The 16,371-nt window shown below is 47.1% G+C and overlaps 1 protein-coding gene across 1 annotated transcript; it reads right to left on the bottom strand.

Moving 5' to 3' along the window:
• Positions 1 to 4,593: 4,593 nt before the first annotated feature.
• Positions 4,594 to 7,193, bottom strand: LOC123060471 (auxin-responsive protein IAA1). Its single transcript, XM_044483209.1, has 5 exons — positions 6,893 to 7,193; positions 6,523 to 6,743; positions 6,297 to 6,411; positions 5,026 to 5,087; positions 4,594 to 4,909 (listed from the first exon to the last, which is right to left on the bottom strand). Exons 1-5 carry the CDS (start codon positions 7,081 to 7,083, stop codon positions 4,890 to 4,892), a joined length of 609 nt encoding a protein of 202 aa, XP_044339144.1. The 5' UTR covers positions 7,084 to 7,193; the 3' UTR covers positions 4,594 to 4,889.
• Positions 7,194 to 16,371: the final 9,178 nt, after the last annotated feature.

Below are 16,371 nucleotides of genomic sequence, written 5' to 3'. Positions count from 1 at the left end.
TATGCCAAGGCAACTATTAAAATCAGAAGCAATCAGATTGATGTGCTTATGAACAGGGTTTTGAGCACAATGATCACAAATACCAAAGCTGCAATTATGTTCAGGGCTTTCAAAAGCATAATGGGGACTAACTCCCCAACTTCAAACCCACTCCTACACCATAACTTGTTGTCTCGTCATGATAATCTGGAGGCACTGGAAGCACCTTTTACTAGGGAAGAGATTGATGATGTGGTCTACCATCTGATAAAGCACATGGACCTGATGGATTTAATGCAACTTTTCCCAAGGCATGCTGGAGCATTATTGATTAGGATTTTTACAGATTAATTGAGGATTTTTTTCAATGGTACAGTAAATTTGCAAATCATAAACTGCTCCTTCATAACATCATTCCGAAGAAAGATATTGTTGTCACTCCTAGAGACTTCAGACCAGTCTCATTGCTCAACTGTACTATGAAGATCATTACTAAATTTCTGGCCAATAGATTGCAGAAAATCATTCTCAACATTGTGCAAAAATACCAATATGACTTTCTCAACAACATGTGTATCCAGGACTGTCTTCCCCGGTCCTATGAATATATTCACCAGTCTAACCAGTCTAAGAAAGAACTCATTCTTCTTAAACTTGATTTTGAGAAGGTAAAGTTATTGCTCTTCGAGATTATCGGTGCTGGTTGAGACGCGGCTTTGATGTTCTAGTCAGGGTAAGTTCCTTTGCATTGTGTTTGTAATGTATGCATAGGCTTTTCTTCAGATTAGCTCTGGTGTGGAATATGTACTACACTTTGTTGTTTGCAGTGAGTGGTAGTTTCTTGTTATTGTTTTCTGCCTTCTATAAAAATATGGTACACCTTTGGCATACTCTAAAAAAAGGCATTTGACATTCTTAATCATGACAATATCATCAAGATCATGCATGCTAGAGGCTTTGGTTCTAAATGGATGGATGGATCAAGATGGTATATGGAAGTGGTTTGTCATCAGTGTTGTTAAATGGTGTCCCTGGCAAACAATTCCTGTGCAAAAAGGGGTCAGACAAGGAGATCCTCTATCTCCTTTGATCTTTGTCATTGCAGCTGACCTGTTACAGTCCATGATAGATGAAGCAATGCATAATTCACTGATTGAAACACCTTTGATGCATCACTCTTACCCAATTATCCAATATGCAGATGACGCTATCCTTATTGTCAAAGCTGACTTTGGACAACTGAAGCACATCAAGAACCTGTTGCTACACTATGAGGCGTACACTGGATTGAAAGTTAACTATGCCAAGTCAGTCGTGATCTCCATTAACACCCCTGATCATAAGATGATTGCACTATCTCGGATTTTTGGTTGTCAAGTGGGTAGTCTCCCCATACTTATCTTGGCCTTTCACTGAGCATTCCCAAGCCTAAGATTGAGGACTTAATGCCACTGCTACAAAGGGTTCATAATACATTGATGGGATGTTCTACTATGTTATCTTCTGGAGGTAAGCTTATTCTCATCAAATCCGTGTTTACAGGTCTGCCTATTCATGTGCACTCTCAGGGATCCTATATCAGTGATAAACCAACTCAAAACAGTATTCATACATTGTTTTTGGAGAAAATATGGAGAACAAGAGAAAGGGCCATCACTTATTGCATGTGACAAAGTTTTTAAACCTAAAAACCAAGGGGGCCTTGGTGTGTTGGATATTAGCACCCACAATCAAGCTCTGCTAATGAAATTCTTGCACAAATTCTTGAATAAGGAAGACATTCCATGGGTGAAGATCATATGGGAGGCCCACTACTCTTAATCTCAGCCTAAAGATAAACTAGTTGGCTCTTTCTAGTGGAAGGATATTTTAAAACTTCTTCCCACCTACAAACAATTTGCAATTTGTAAGGCTGGTAGGGGAGATACCGTGCTTTTCTGGTGGGACAGCTGGTGGGAGCTCCCACTCCAAACAAAATTCCCCAAACTATTCTCTTTCTCCATCTCCAAAGATGTCATTTTGCAACAGGTCTCAAATTTACAAGAGTTGGAATCTCACATTCATAGGCCACTATCACAACAAGCATATGATCAGTTCAATATACTACAAGCTTATTTGCATGAAAGGCAAAATAGGCAAGCATCTGATCTTTGGACATACCCATGGACTAAGAAGCAATTCCTCCATGTGAACATGTACAAGTTGTTGATTGGTAATGTTCACACATCAGATATTCTCAAAGCTCTAGAAAACCTCATGCAGACTGAGACATAAGATATTTTTCTAGTTGATTCTTCATGAAAAAGTGAACACCAGGTATCTGCTACACCAAAAATCTATGTACCTGGAGAATTGTGGTTGTGCTTTATGCAACGAGAACATTGAGAGAACCTCCATTCATCTATTCTGAAACTGTTCATTCACACTCCACAGTTGGGAACCCATTACACCACTCAAAAATAGAGGCATGCCAGTATTTGATGAGATTCAAAATGCATGCACAGAACTACCAGTAGACATTGCACTGGATATCGTTATCATGGCATGTTGGGCTACTTGGGCTGTTAGAAATGATAAAATCTCCAGGTCTGCTCCCGCCCACCACCAAGGGTGGATTCACTACCTTAAGGCCTCATTCGGTTTGAAGGATTTTCATAGGAAAAACATAGGAACAAGGATTCCAGAGGAAAATTCCTATAGATGAATTCGGTTTGTAGGAAATACGTACAGGAATTTCGTAGGAATACTATTCATTTCCTGTCTACCTATCCACTCAAAGCTCATTTTGCGCGTAGGAACGAGGCAAGTCAAATCCTTAGATTGGCAAGTGCCATCCTATCAAATTCCTATACTACTCCTAATTCCTACGTTTTGATTTCCCCCAAACCGAATGAGCCCTAAGGAAGGTCTTTTGACTACTCAGATCAGAGCTAACCCAGCGTAAGCAAGCAAGTTCAAAGATTGGATTGATTCAAACATAGTTTTGTAATATGATGATTTACTTCCCTAGAGAAGGTGTTGGCTAGGTTAGGCTCATTTGTACTTTTTTTGTACCCTGTTAATTAATAAAAATACTTGATTTTTGTACTTTTTTCAGGTAAAAAATGTTTGTAATTTTTCTGAATCTTTTGAAATCTAAAAAATTGAATTACTTTAATTTTGCGCTCCATGGAGCTTGAGCGCCATTAGCAATTTCCTTTTTCATCTCCTCTTTTGTCTTTCTTATTGAGATTACTCAATTAAAAAACATTTTTTAAACCAATTTAATCAACCTTGTGTCATATTTTACCCTTCTTAGCATGTTCTGTCAAGCTAGTCCCATGTGTCGGTTCAAACATGGCGTGCCTTAAGATGAACTTAAACGTGCAAGGCTCATGATAACCTGTAGAAATCCGGAGGAAAATGCTGGTAAAAAGGCTGAAGAAGAAACGCCAGCCTGAAATGACTAAAATAACTCAAAAAACTTTCTTTCTGCAAAAAAAAACTCAAAGAAACTTTGTCCGCCCTGTTTGAATACATACTAGAGGGGAAAAAGAAGTGGTTATTGTTAGGGCAAGCAAGCTCCTTTGTGCTCGGCTGCTTTTGCTAAGATGGAACAATGCGCTCGTTTTCACATCCCCAAAACTCCCTTTTGATCATTGCTCCCTTGAAACCGCGGGTTGCGTGAGCGCCAAGCCCTCCTCCCAAACCTTTTCCCCTGCCCCGAGACCAATCAAGCATCGAGTCATCGCACGGCAAAGCATCAAGAATTTCTCGGCAGGGAAATGGGTGCAGCCATAGCATATAACTTGGGGATTCCTGTTCCTGCCTGGGTTCTGAAGTCTGAGCACGTACGATCTCTGTGCAATCGCATGTGCCCAGCTGAAAGTTTTGTCCACCGTTTCCCTGACTGACGGGGAAGGGAAGAGACGGCGAGGACGCTGACGGGCGCGGCGCGGCCCGACATGGGGCGGCGGGGTCGTTGTCTCCGGCGAGCGAAAGGGAAAGGAGCCAGCCTGCCACCCCGCCGAAGCCGGTCTGGTCTGATCCGAATAACCGCGGCGCGGCCCCAGACAGCGAGGTGACTGGCGGGAAAGGCGGCAAAAGGGCCGAAAACGACCCCCCGTCCGAGCTTATCAGCTCAAGCCTCAAGCAAAGGGAAGGAAAGGGGATCGTGGAACAACAGCAGCATCAACATGGCCTTCAGTTCAGCACCACAAGTCCACAACAATCATTCCTTCAGCACAGTACAATTATTTTGATAATACCAGCCACCATGGTCGCAACACGGTTGATCCGATCTTGACCCAACCCAGGCCAGTCAGGTGCCACACGGCCCACCCTGCTCTGGCCCCATTTTGAATGACCGATCCATTTCCATTTGGCAGCACAGTGGCATGGGGTTACAGCATGTTCACTCCACTGATAAAGCTCAGATATGCACCATACATCCAAATTAGCAATATATGAACAACGTGGACACATTTCTTACAGTCTAGCATAAAATGAACTTCAAACAAAAACCATCACTTGACACACACACAAAAAAACTCAGATTTACCAAGGCAAAGCCAAAGGCAACACCTGTGGTGTCACAGGTAACCTCGCTCGCGACGGTGCGCAGAGAACACCGAGTAATGCAAGTTTGGTCTTATTCATCAAGAGACAAACAAACAAACCAACAAACTATATGTAAAAAGGTGTATATTTCAAGCTCCCAGTACTTTCTTTCACCATCACCATCTTCTATATGTGGTAGTAGTAGAGACTATAGTGGTGCTGCTACAGACGAGTAATGAAACCAACAACTTTTCACGACCCAAGAGCATCAAGTAAACCCAAAGCAGTAAGTAACCGATAGCTGTACACATTCCTATCTCCTCGGCAGAGCAAAGCCTCCTCCTTTCAGGCAGCACCGTCCGTAGCATGCCTCACCGGGCAGCTCTGGGTGCTGCGAGCAACAGAAATGAGTTCAGCGAATCAACATGGCTGATCGTGCACGTACGGCGTGAGACGACAGGCGCGGAGCATGAAAATCGTGTCGAAAGCGACCGAGCATGCGCATACCTATGTTCACGGCCTCGGAGTTCTTCATCAGGCGGACGCGTTGGCAGGCTTCCTCAAACATCCTGAGTAAGCATACCAGAGGTTAGGAAGTTAGGAATGTGTCGGTGTAACAAAAGTCCGGCAAGAACACTTCTCGTCATCCTCGGTTTCGAGTGGTTCGTTGCGATCCAACCGAGATAAAAGATAACAAGGAGTTCGACAAGGGCCAGACCGCCAAACTATCCACAACCCACACAGAGCAGTAACCACACTTCCTAGAAGGATCAAGAAACTATTGAAGGGTCACAGTGAATTACACTAGTGGAGAACAAAACTAGAAAGGAAACCTTATCCCTAGTTGCCTATATCTTAACAAAGTTACAAAGCGGATTCTTTTTTAGCTAGACATACGCTGATGGATAGGCATCATTGTTTGCCCTGTTACTGGAAAGAGGCTGGACATCAAAGTTTGCTTAATGTGCCAGGGTAGAATGTGAATATAAATAGTAGTAATGCACTACAAGGCGCAAGAATAACCGAGAAAGAACCAGACATCCAATTCTTATAACTGACCCACAGGGCCAATTCCTCTGGATGTGACATGAGCTCAAAAATAGAGATGCAAGTAAATCAGGCAGAGTATATTCGCTTGCTTCGATTATCCATGCTCCACTAGGTGAATTTCAGATTAACTTCAGGGGATAAAAGGACACTTATGTTAATTTTTTAAATAAAATGGTATTCAGTTGGTTCCCAAAACACTTTGCTCAGGTCTGCCATATTCTTACAAGCTACAATAACATCATTTTTAGATAAATGCAGACGGAATCAAGGAAGCAATTAATCTGTTCAAATCTCATGCTACAGACCCACGCAATGCACTGTGTTAGTGCCAACAACCAACAACATCTCCTGGGGATCTAATTATTATGTATGAAAAATCAATCTCTTGCTCTAAACCGCAAGCAAAGCAACCTTGGTGTTTCCTAACCAAATCGTAAAGCATCAGTCCAGGACAACCATGTCCGTTGCAGATCTCAATCAACCAATCAATCAAGCAAGCAATCTAATCTTAACAAAATCACTTGTAAAAGTACTACATGATTTGGTCAATTCACCCAGATCAAGGATATCCAATTTGATCAGTCCAAGAGCCTGACAAACAAATTAATGAACCCAGTCCAAACAATCATCCAAGCACATAGCAGAAATTGGCAACAGGACACAAACTTTGCATAAGTAAAGAAACGAAATCAAGGTTAATGGAGAGGAGGATGGCGCAAGAAGCTCACTTCCAGGGGACGTCGCCGACGAGCATCCAGTCGCCGTCCTTGTCCTCGTAGGTGGGCACGTACTCCGTCCCGTTCACCGCGTCCACCAGCTTCATCTCGTCATTCGCGAACTTCCCTGCGCACACCCAATACAGATGCTTCTCGTCAGCTCAGAAGTCAGAGTATGAAGCCGGCAAGCATGAGCAGGGGCCGGAGGCGGGGAGGGTCGATTGAGGCAGGGACTCACTGATGGTGAAGTGGGAGCAGAACTTGCCCTGGAGCGCGCGGAGGAGCTGGTCGTAGCCGGCATAGTCCCGCAGGTTCACCTTGCGCAGGTAGGGCGCGCCGTCGACGGCCACCTTGACGAACTTGGCCGGCGCGCAGGCCGCCCTGGTGGACCCGGCGGCGACGTTCTCGAGCGCGTTCTTGCGGAACGACCTCACCGGCGGCCAGCCCACCACCCGCGCCCTGAGAAAGCCAAACAAAGACAAGGGAAACCCCGGGTCAGGTCAATCCCAGCCCAACGAACTCCCGCGCAGCTCGCCGCAAGAAAGAAAGCCTTTTTTTACGGGGAAGAGACAGCGGAGGGGGAGGGAGGGAGGGAGGGTGGCGCGTACTTGGGGGCCGGCGGAGCCTCGGCGAGGAGGGAGGAGCGGTCGGCGAGGGAGCAGCAGGAGGAGGAGGAGGCGCCGCGCTTGCGGTCGGGGTCGCCGGGCAGGCGCAGGGTGAGCGTGAGCGCGGTGTCCTCGAAGTCGAGCCCGGACGCCGCGGACGACTCCGTGGAGCTCCGCTCCGTCTCCGCCGACATGGCCACCGGCGTCGTCGTCCTCGTCGTCAGCCTCTCTCGAGCTCCGCGCGCGTCGGCGTCGTCGTCTTCTGCTGCTGCCTCTGGTCCAGCTTTGTGCGGCCCGGGGAGGCGGCAGGTTGGTTATAGACAGACCAGGCGAGCGGGCGGGCGGGCGGTGCCTGCCACCGGTCACCGGCGGTCAACGGTCACGGCGCCCGGCTTTACGCACCGACGCACGCACCGCGCCGTATTTCCACCCACACCCCTGCCCCCTTCCCCCGCCAGGACTGGTCCACAATAACGCAGAAGCACGAGGTGCGGAGCGCAAAACGGGCAGGGGTCGGCTTTCCCGAAACGGAACGGAAAGCGGAGCAGTGGCGGCACGGCGGGCCGCGCGAGCGGGTGGGCCCGGGCTGCCGGTTGGGCGCCCGGCGAGCGGCGGGGCCCGCCGTGGCTTGCGCTGCACGGCCGGGCCCTCTCGGCCGCGCGATCGCCAGCGGACGGCGCGGAGGCGTCGAGGATGGAACTGTTGGGCGCGTCGTGTCATCGGCGCACGCACGTACGTACGGTTGCGCCGTCGGCCTCAGCCAACATGGATCCGTGCTGCCGGTGGGTCGCGCCGCGCCGATGGAACGGAACCGAATCTTGCGCGGGAGCTTTGTTCCCGGATGACACGCCACCTTGTCTCGATTGGTTTGTCCAATGCCCAATTGACAATGGTGATACATGGTTCCGAGATTATATTTCTAGAAACACAACATGCGTTCTAGACGATCAGATCCACGCACGCCCGACCTCTACGCTCTACGGTGTGCACGGCCATCGCCCCATATTCACCTCATATTTGGGCTGGGTACGAGGGGTGTCGATTAACCCGGACATTTGAGCCCCGTTTGAGACACCTGTCTGGGTTAGATTTTTGTGACATGTCAGTAACCGGACGGACCGTCCGGGTTTGGGGCGCCCGGCTGTAGATGCTCTAATCAAGTAATCATTGCATACAACTACATTGATTTTAGTAAAGGGCACTTTAGATGCACGCGGTTCTAAATTAATGCCGGATAAAAAAGGATTTTGGATATAGTTTTTCTTATGACGGCCCAGAGCGTGGCGGTACTTGTGATATTTCTGCTTGGGACACATTTTATTTGACAGTTTTTTGGATGTTAAATACCATTAGGTATTGATTAACCTGCCATACCATTGAAAGAATAGTGACGGAAATTGATAATTGGCCTTCTCAGATATCCAGCGTCACGTCATGTTCACATGATAGCTTTGAATTGGTGTAATGTTGTTAAAGAAGGGTGAGGTATATGTGTATTTATAAAAAATGTATCCACTCGCCTACGAGCATCCCTACTCGAGGTGTATACACCCCACATAGTAACTCTTAACTACTCTCGTACGAAGAGGCGTGCCGGAAGAGAGCACCGCGTCTCACCTAGTCCTAGCCATGGGCCGCCCGGCCCGAAACGAAAAATCCCGGCCCGACACTGCTCCCGGGCCGGGCCTGTGCCTAGGTTTTGAGCCCGAAGACTAGGTCGAGCCGGGCCTGGGCCTAGGTTTTGAGCCCGAAGACTAGGTCGGGCCGGGCCTGAGCCTAGGTTTTGAGCCCGAAGACTAGGTCGGGCCGGGCCTGGGCCTAGGTTTTGAGCCCGAAGACTAGGTCGGGCCGAGCCTGGGCCTAGGTTTTGAGCCCGAAGACTAGGTCCGGCCCTGGGCCCGCTCTTTCTACCATTTACTAAAGAGGCCCGGTCCGAGGCCCGGTGTTTTTTTTTGCTGTGACGGGCCGGGCTCGGGCCTAAAAACTAGGCCCGACGGGCGGCTCGGGCCTGAGTTTTTTACCTCGGGCTTGATCAGGTCCGGCCCGAAGCCCGGCCCGGCCCGGAGGATGGCCATGTCTAGTCTCACCTTCATCATTGGTAGGAGGGTGTCCAAGGATCAAGCTCATTATTTGCCCTTTGGAAGATCAAGAATTTGGCAACCAAATCGTCTTTTCTGTCTCGTAGGGGGAGAGTCACACCACAATGGCCGAATAAGACTCTCAAATGATAATCAAATTTAAATGTATTTTCATCATAAAATCAGCATGGACTTAATAATGACACAAGAACATAAGAGTAAATAGCACACACACAAGTCACTAAACTTGAGCTCGTGTATCACTTCAACTTACCCTAAAATACGGTCACATAGAGATTTTAAGTGGTTTGTTAAGGCCACTCCGCCCTTTTGTGTAAGGTATTGCACGACTGTGGCATATCTTGGACCGCTTTGACTTCTATGTAGCCCACAACTGGATCCACAACATGGGAGGGACCAGGCCAAGACCATTTATTGTAGATACATCCTTGTTTCTTCGCGAAGTAGCCATTCGACCCGTTTCATGTGCTTGTCGGTTTGCTCGAGGCAACATGCGAAAGTGGAGATGATCAAGTTGGTGGTGCTTGTTGACGCTCATCGATGGCAAGATGATGGTGCCCTCCCCCTATGTTGGCTAGAAGAAGGTTGTGTGATGTCCCCTGGCTCCTTCTAAGTGGCGGAAGGGAGCGTCACCACCACACTACGATATGTTTCCAAGACCCCTATTTGCACTGGCGTAGCCAAAAATAAAATAGAGGTTGTGCACACTTCAAAAATAAACCTATATAATCCAGGTGTCATACAATATTTGGTAAAAGAATAATATAAATAGCTCAAACAAGTCTTAGCAACATTCTAGTCTAGCTCAATATAAATTGTCTTACATGAAAGACACACAAGTAGAAAATCACGAGCACTGGGTAACTCTACGCTTTCTCATTGCCATAAAAAGCTTAAACTATGCCCTATTTTGTAAGTTTTGTTTTGCGAAAACACAATCTTGTAAAGCTAATCGTGCAGTCTAGTCTATCTGGTGCATGCATTAAAAAACATCATCGGCACGAGGTCGATGAGCGTATATCTTCTTAGACACGATTCAGGTCTCTTGCAGCATTTGTTATTATTATAATTGTATCTCGCAAATTTGCAGGGTGCCTGCCACGCCAGAACCACAACACTCTCTTGGCGTCCAAGAGAACTGAAAACTGATCCTTGGTGCGTGTTATTATACTGTACTTCTGATACCGTTTGGAAAAGGTAAACTGAAAGCAAATCTACGCACAATTTTCTTCAGCAAGCAACATTTTCTTGCACGCTTGTGTCCTGGAAAGTGAAACAATGGTAATTTTTTTCCATCCATCAACGGCAAAGAAGAATGAAAAGGCAGGCGGTCCGCAGGGATCGTCCGGACGAACTGAAAGATTTTCAGCCGCGTGAATTGTCTGGAGATCTGAACATGGTGTCCAGTTTAAGCCCGACAGATTGTAGAGGACGCGCGGTGCGCTGCACGCACGCACGCACACACGAGATGATTTGATTTGATTGTCTGATACGGGTGTGGCCTTTTGCGTATTATTCTAATCAGAAGCCGATTCGGTGGTATATTTACAAACTTGTAAGCTAATCATGCCAAGATCGTGCCTTAATAAGAATCTAAAGTATGTTTGTGTAGCTGAAGATTCTGCTTTGCTTCTGCCTTCTCCTCTGTTTCTTTGGTAGTAGTAGTCATTTGATCATGGACCATTTCATGGTCAATTCAATCTCCAATTAGAAATGCGTAGGTGACAAAATGGCAAGGGTCGAAGGTGTATTCTTTCAAGCAAGACTGCACTGCGACGCGTACCGCTCCTTTTCTTGCTTCTTCGAGGAAGATCGCGATGAGACGCGGAAAGAGGGGGACATGGAGGCCGGGTCGTAATGAATGAATGAAAATAGTGTCAAATCAAACGCATTATGCACGCACGGGCAGGCTGCTTTTCTTGACGCTTCGTGCTCAAGTCATCCAGTCGGATGTGGACGGCCGTCATCTCTGTCTCTCCAGAGCAAGACACGCCGAACTAATTTTCCTTCCTTTCTGTGAAACACATGATGATTTATTTGTCTATATTATATCTTCTTGATAAGAAGGAGCACCACATGAATTTTCATACTCCACATGAGTACTAGTTTAATTCATAGTTCTAGTTTAATTCATACTGCTAAAAGGTTCTAACTTGAGTACACAGGCTACACCAAAAAAATTAACCTTCCAGCGACTAGTCAAAACTAATAAGTTAACTTGGCATCTCTAACCTCACACCTGACTATCTGTATACTCTGCTTAATTGGAGGCAGGCCATATGGGGGCAAAATTTCATGTTTTGACCCTTTTCCGAAACTTATTCGAGATCTTACTGTCAGGGTCCTTGGCGGTAGGCTGTTATACCCTACCGCCATGGTCCCTGACGGTAGCAAAAGGGTCAAATCTTAAATAGATCTGAAAAAAGGATCAAAACATGAAATTTAGCTTCGTATGGACGCCGGGTCAAATGATAAACTGGAGAGCATGGAATCTCCGTGGATCGCTGCTTTTGAAGCCGCGACTGCTTTTGGTCTCCCCGCGAGGCCGAGCACGCAGCAATCTGGCGGTCAAAGCAGCTTTTGCCAGTGGTACGATTTTCTCAGGCAGAAAGGAGTGGGCAAATCGCGGTCAATGGCTTGTCTACGAAGACGGAGCAAATCGGGGTGTTGCTCGGTGAGTCAACCTACATCCTGTCTGGCTAGTGAGGGGCATCCCGTGCCCACTTTGCGTGCAGCACCTCCTGATTTGTAGTGTTTCTCCTTCAAATTCTGATTTCTGGAGTAACATACGCACCACTGGAGGCAAAATTTCATGTTTTGACCTTTTTCTGATCTCTATTCGAGATCTGATCCTAGTTTGGAAAAATTTCGAGATCTGACCGTTTTGCTACCGTCAGAGTACATGACGGTAGGATGTAACAGGCTACCGCCAGGGACCTTGACGGTAGGAAACATTCCTACAACCAAACAGAATGACGGTAGCATATACACCCCTACCGTCAATGTGCTCGGCGGTAGGCACGAACACGCACTGTGTTTAATACTCCCTCCGTAAACTAATATAAGAGTGTTTAGATCACTACTTTAATGATCTAAACGCTCTTATATTAGTTTACGGAGGAAGTACTTAGCAAATTTTTGCGGTAGGGCATGCAACCCTAATGCTAGGGATCTTGGCGGTAGGCAGTTATACCATACCGCCATGGACCCCGCCGGTAGCAAAAAAATCAGATCTCGAATAGGTATCGAAAAAGGGTCAAAACATGAAATTTAGCCACCACTGGACACCGGTTGTTCCCTGGCTTCAGGATAATAGTGGCAGGAAACGCAAAGAGGAGCAAATTTGTTTATATACCACCTAAATGGATTGGAGTTTGAACTTGGAATATCACATGCTAATAGAGCATCACACCCTTAATGTAATACTCCCTCCATCTTAAAAAGCTTGTCTTAGATTCGTCAAGATACGGATGTATCTAGACACGTTTTAGTGTTAGATACATTTGCATCTAGATAAATCTAAGACAAACTTTTTGATACGAAGGTAATATAATTTTTATTGAGTTTTTTTTAAACTTCAAAACATAGTTTTCATATGGCTTTTGTCGATTTTCACTGTAACTCTGAGTGTGCAAGTGATGTGGTCAAGTGTGGAAATAAAAGCTTCCTCGAACAGTCACCTGCAGGAAGAGGACATATTCGGTGCTTCATTTCTTCGCTTCCTCATAGCATCTACACCTGGACGCCTCAAACCGACCTCAAACGCTCGGGCGGCCCACCCGGTTACTGACCGGTCACGAAAAATCTGATCGAGACGAACGCCTCGAACGGGCCTCAAACGCCTAGGCTGACTGGCAGCCCTCATATCCAGCTCAAATACGGAGCGGATACAGGGACGCGCGGGCCACGTAGGACTGATGATAGGGTCCTACGTGGAAACACCTGGAACCCGCCGGTCCGACGGACGCCTCCTCCATCGCTCGCGGTGTGAACGTTGTTTGGCGCCGCTTCGGCTCGCCGCCCGAGGCCAAAGCCAACTATTAAAGCCGGATGGCGTCCCCCAACCTAGCCCATCCACCTCGTTGCTCTCTGTGCCACCACCCGAGCCCGTCCGCCTCCTCTCCCCCACTCTTCCACACTATCCGGCATCGCCATGGTCCGGCGGCTGATCACCACGTACGCTATGCTCACTCTAGAGCGTCGGAGGCACATCGTGGAGGAGATCCAGGCAAGGTGCGCTGCCCGCATCGCTGTCGGGCTGCCTCCTGACTCGCTGGAGCCGAAGGAGGAGGAGGAGGAGGAGAAGGAGGAGGAGGGAGAGCCGCTTCCGGAGCTGATGGAGGTAGCGGGTCCGGAGGAGGATGAGGCGGAGCGGCCTGCTTCGATAGGGGGGGTCACCATGGCGGAGGCGGAGTTCTCCGTCGCCCAAGCCACGAAGATGGCGGAGCAGCATGCCATCTTGGAGTCCATCCAGGATGAGGCCTATGTGGAGGCCAACCGCCAGTTGCTCCGGCAGGAGCAGGCGGCGTTCGACGCGCCCTTCGCCGAACTCGACGCGGAGATAGAGGAGAGGTGGAGGCTAGAGCGGAGCAGCAGGAGCTGCAACTGTCCCCCATGTACCTGGAGCCGGGCACGGAGATTGTCAACATCTCGAACGAGGAGCAGCTACATAGCATGTAGGTTTTTAAGTTTGCATGCTTTTGTATGGATGTGAGAATCTTGTATGAGATGTCCGGATGCAGTTGTGTTGCTTTGAGGGGTGCACGATCACTACCCGCTGATACGCCCATTTTGCATCATGTTCTCTTACTGTTATTTATGTTTTTATCCATAATAATGCTTTTTGTAGTAATTCTAATGCCTTTTCTCTCATAATTTGCAAGGAACACACCAAGAGGGAGAATTTCGGCAGCTGGAAATCTGGACCTGGAAAAGCTACGTCAGGCCACCTATTCTGCACAACTCCAAATGAGTTGAAACTTTACGAAGATTTTTTATGGATTATTTGAGAAATACTAGTGCCAATAAACACCAGAGGGGGGCCACCAGGAGGGCACAACCCACCTGGGCGCGCCAGGCCCCCTAGGGGCGCCCTGGTGGGTTGTGGCCTCCTCGGCCCACCTGCGGTGCCCATCTTTTGGTATATAAGGGGTTTTAACCTAGAAAAAATAAGGGAAGGACTTTCGGGACGAAGCGCCGCCGCCTCGAGGCGAAACTTGGGCAGGAGCACTTTTGCCTTGCGGTGAAGCAATTCTGTCGGGGGAACTTCCCTCCCAGAGGGGGAAATCATCGTCATCATCATCACCAATAACTCTCCCATCTTGGGGAGGGCAATCTCCATCAACATCTTCACCAACACCATCTCATATCAAACCCTAGTTCGTCTCTTGTATTCAATCTTGTTACCAAAACTACAGATTGTATAGGGGGTGACTAGTAGTGTTGATTACATCTTGTAGTTGATTACTTTATGGTTTAATAATTTGGTGGAAGATTATATGTTCAGATCCATTATGCATATTAATACCCCTCTGATCTTGAGCATGATTATTATTTGTGAGTAGTTACTTTTGTTCTTGAGGTCACGGAAGAAATCATGTTGCAAGTAATCATGTGAATTTGATATGTGTTCAATATTTTGATAGTATGTATGTTGTGATTCCCTTAGTGGTGTCATGTGAACGTCGACTACATGACACTTCACCATATTTTGGCCTAAGGGAATGCATTGTGGAGTAGCAATTAGATGGTGGCTTGCGAGGGTGACAGAAGCTTAAACCCCAATTTATGCGCTATTTGATACATCCATTTTGCATCATGCTTTTATATTGATATTTATTGCATTATGGGCTGTTATTACACATTATGTCACAATACTTATGCCTTCTTTCTCTTATTTTACAAGGTTCACATGAAGAGTGAGAATGCCGGCAGCTGGAATTCTGGGCTGGAAAAGGAGCAAATATTAGAGACCTATTCTGCACAACTCTAAAAGTCCTGAAACTCCACGAAAGTCAGTTTTGGAATACATTAAAAATATTGGGCGAAGAAAGCACCAGAGGGGGCCAGCCACCGTCCACGAGGGTGGGAGGCGCGCACTACCCCCTGGGCGCGCCCCCTGCCTCGTGGGCCACCTGGCAGGCCCCCGATGTCCGTCTTCTGGTATGAGGTGTCTTTTACCCTGGAAAAAAAATCAGAAGGAAGCTTCCGGAACGAAGTGCTGCCGTCTCGAGGCGGAACCTTGGTGAAACCAATCTAGGGCTCCGGCAGAGCTGTTCTGCCAGGGAAACATCCCTCTGGGAGGGGGAAATCGTCACCATCATCATCACCATCGTTCCTCTCATCGGGAGGGGGTCAATCTCCATCAACATCTTCACCAGTACCATCTCCTCTAAAACCCTAGTTCATCTCTTGTATTCGATCTTTGTTTCAAAACCTCAGATTGGTACCTGTGGGTTGCTAGTAGTGTTGATTACTCCTTAAGTTGATGCTAGTTGGTTTATTCGGTGGAATATTATATGTTTAGATCCTTTATGCACATTAATACCCCTCTGATTATGAACATGAATATGATTTGGGAGTAGTTACGTTTGTTCCTGAGGACATGGGAGAAGTCTTGCTATAAGTAGTCATGTGAATTTGGTATTTGTTCGATATTTTGATGAGATGTATGTTGTTTTTCCTCTAGTGGTGTTATGTGAACGTCAACTACATGACACTTCACCATTGTTTGGGCCTAGAGGAAGGCATTGGGAAGTAATAAGTAGATGATGGTTTGCTAGAGTGACAGAAGCTTAAACCCTAGTTTATGCGTTGCTTCGTAAGGGGTTGATTTGGATCCATATGTTTCATGCTATGGTTAGGTTTACCTTAATTCTTCTTTCGTAGTTGCGGATGCTTGCGAGAGGGGTTAATCATAAGTGGGATGCTTGTCCAAGGAAGGGCAGTACCCAATCACCGGTCCACCCACATATCAAATTATCAAAGTAACGAACGTGAATCATATGAGCATGATAAAAACTAGCTTGACGATAATTCCCATGTGCCCTCGGGAGCGCTTTCCTTTATATACGAGTTTGTCCAGGCTTATTCTTTGCTACAAAAAGGATTGTGCCACCTTGCTGCACCTTGTTTACTTTTGTCACTTGTTACTCGTTACGAATTACCTTATCACAAAACTATCTGTTACTGATAATTTCAGTGCTTGCAGAGAATACCTTACTGAAAACCGCTTGTCATTTCCTTCTGCTCCTCGTTGGGTTCGACGCTCTTACTTATCGAAAGGACTACGATAGACCCCCTATACTTGTGGGTCATCAAGACTCTTTTCTAGCGCCGTTGCCGGGGAGTGAAGCGCCTTTGGTAAGTGGAATTTGGTAAGGA

Source organism: Triticum aestivum, chromosome 3A, assembly GCF_018294505.1.
Source record: "Triticum aestivum cultivar Chinese Spring chromosome 3A, IWGSC CS RefSeq v2.1, whole genome shotgun sequence".
Lineage (NCBI taxonomy): Eukaryota > Viridiplantae > Streptophyta > Magnoliopsida > Poales > Poaceae > Triticum > Triticum aestivum.
This window is presented reverse-complemented; position numbering and strand designations above follow the sequence as displayed.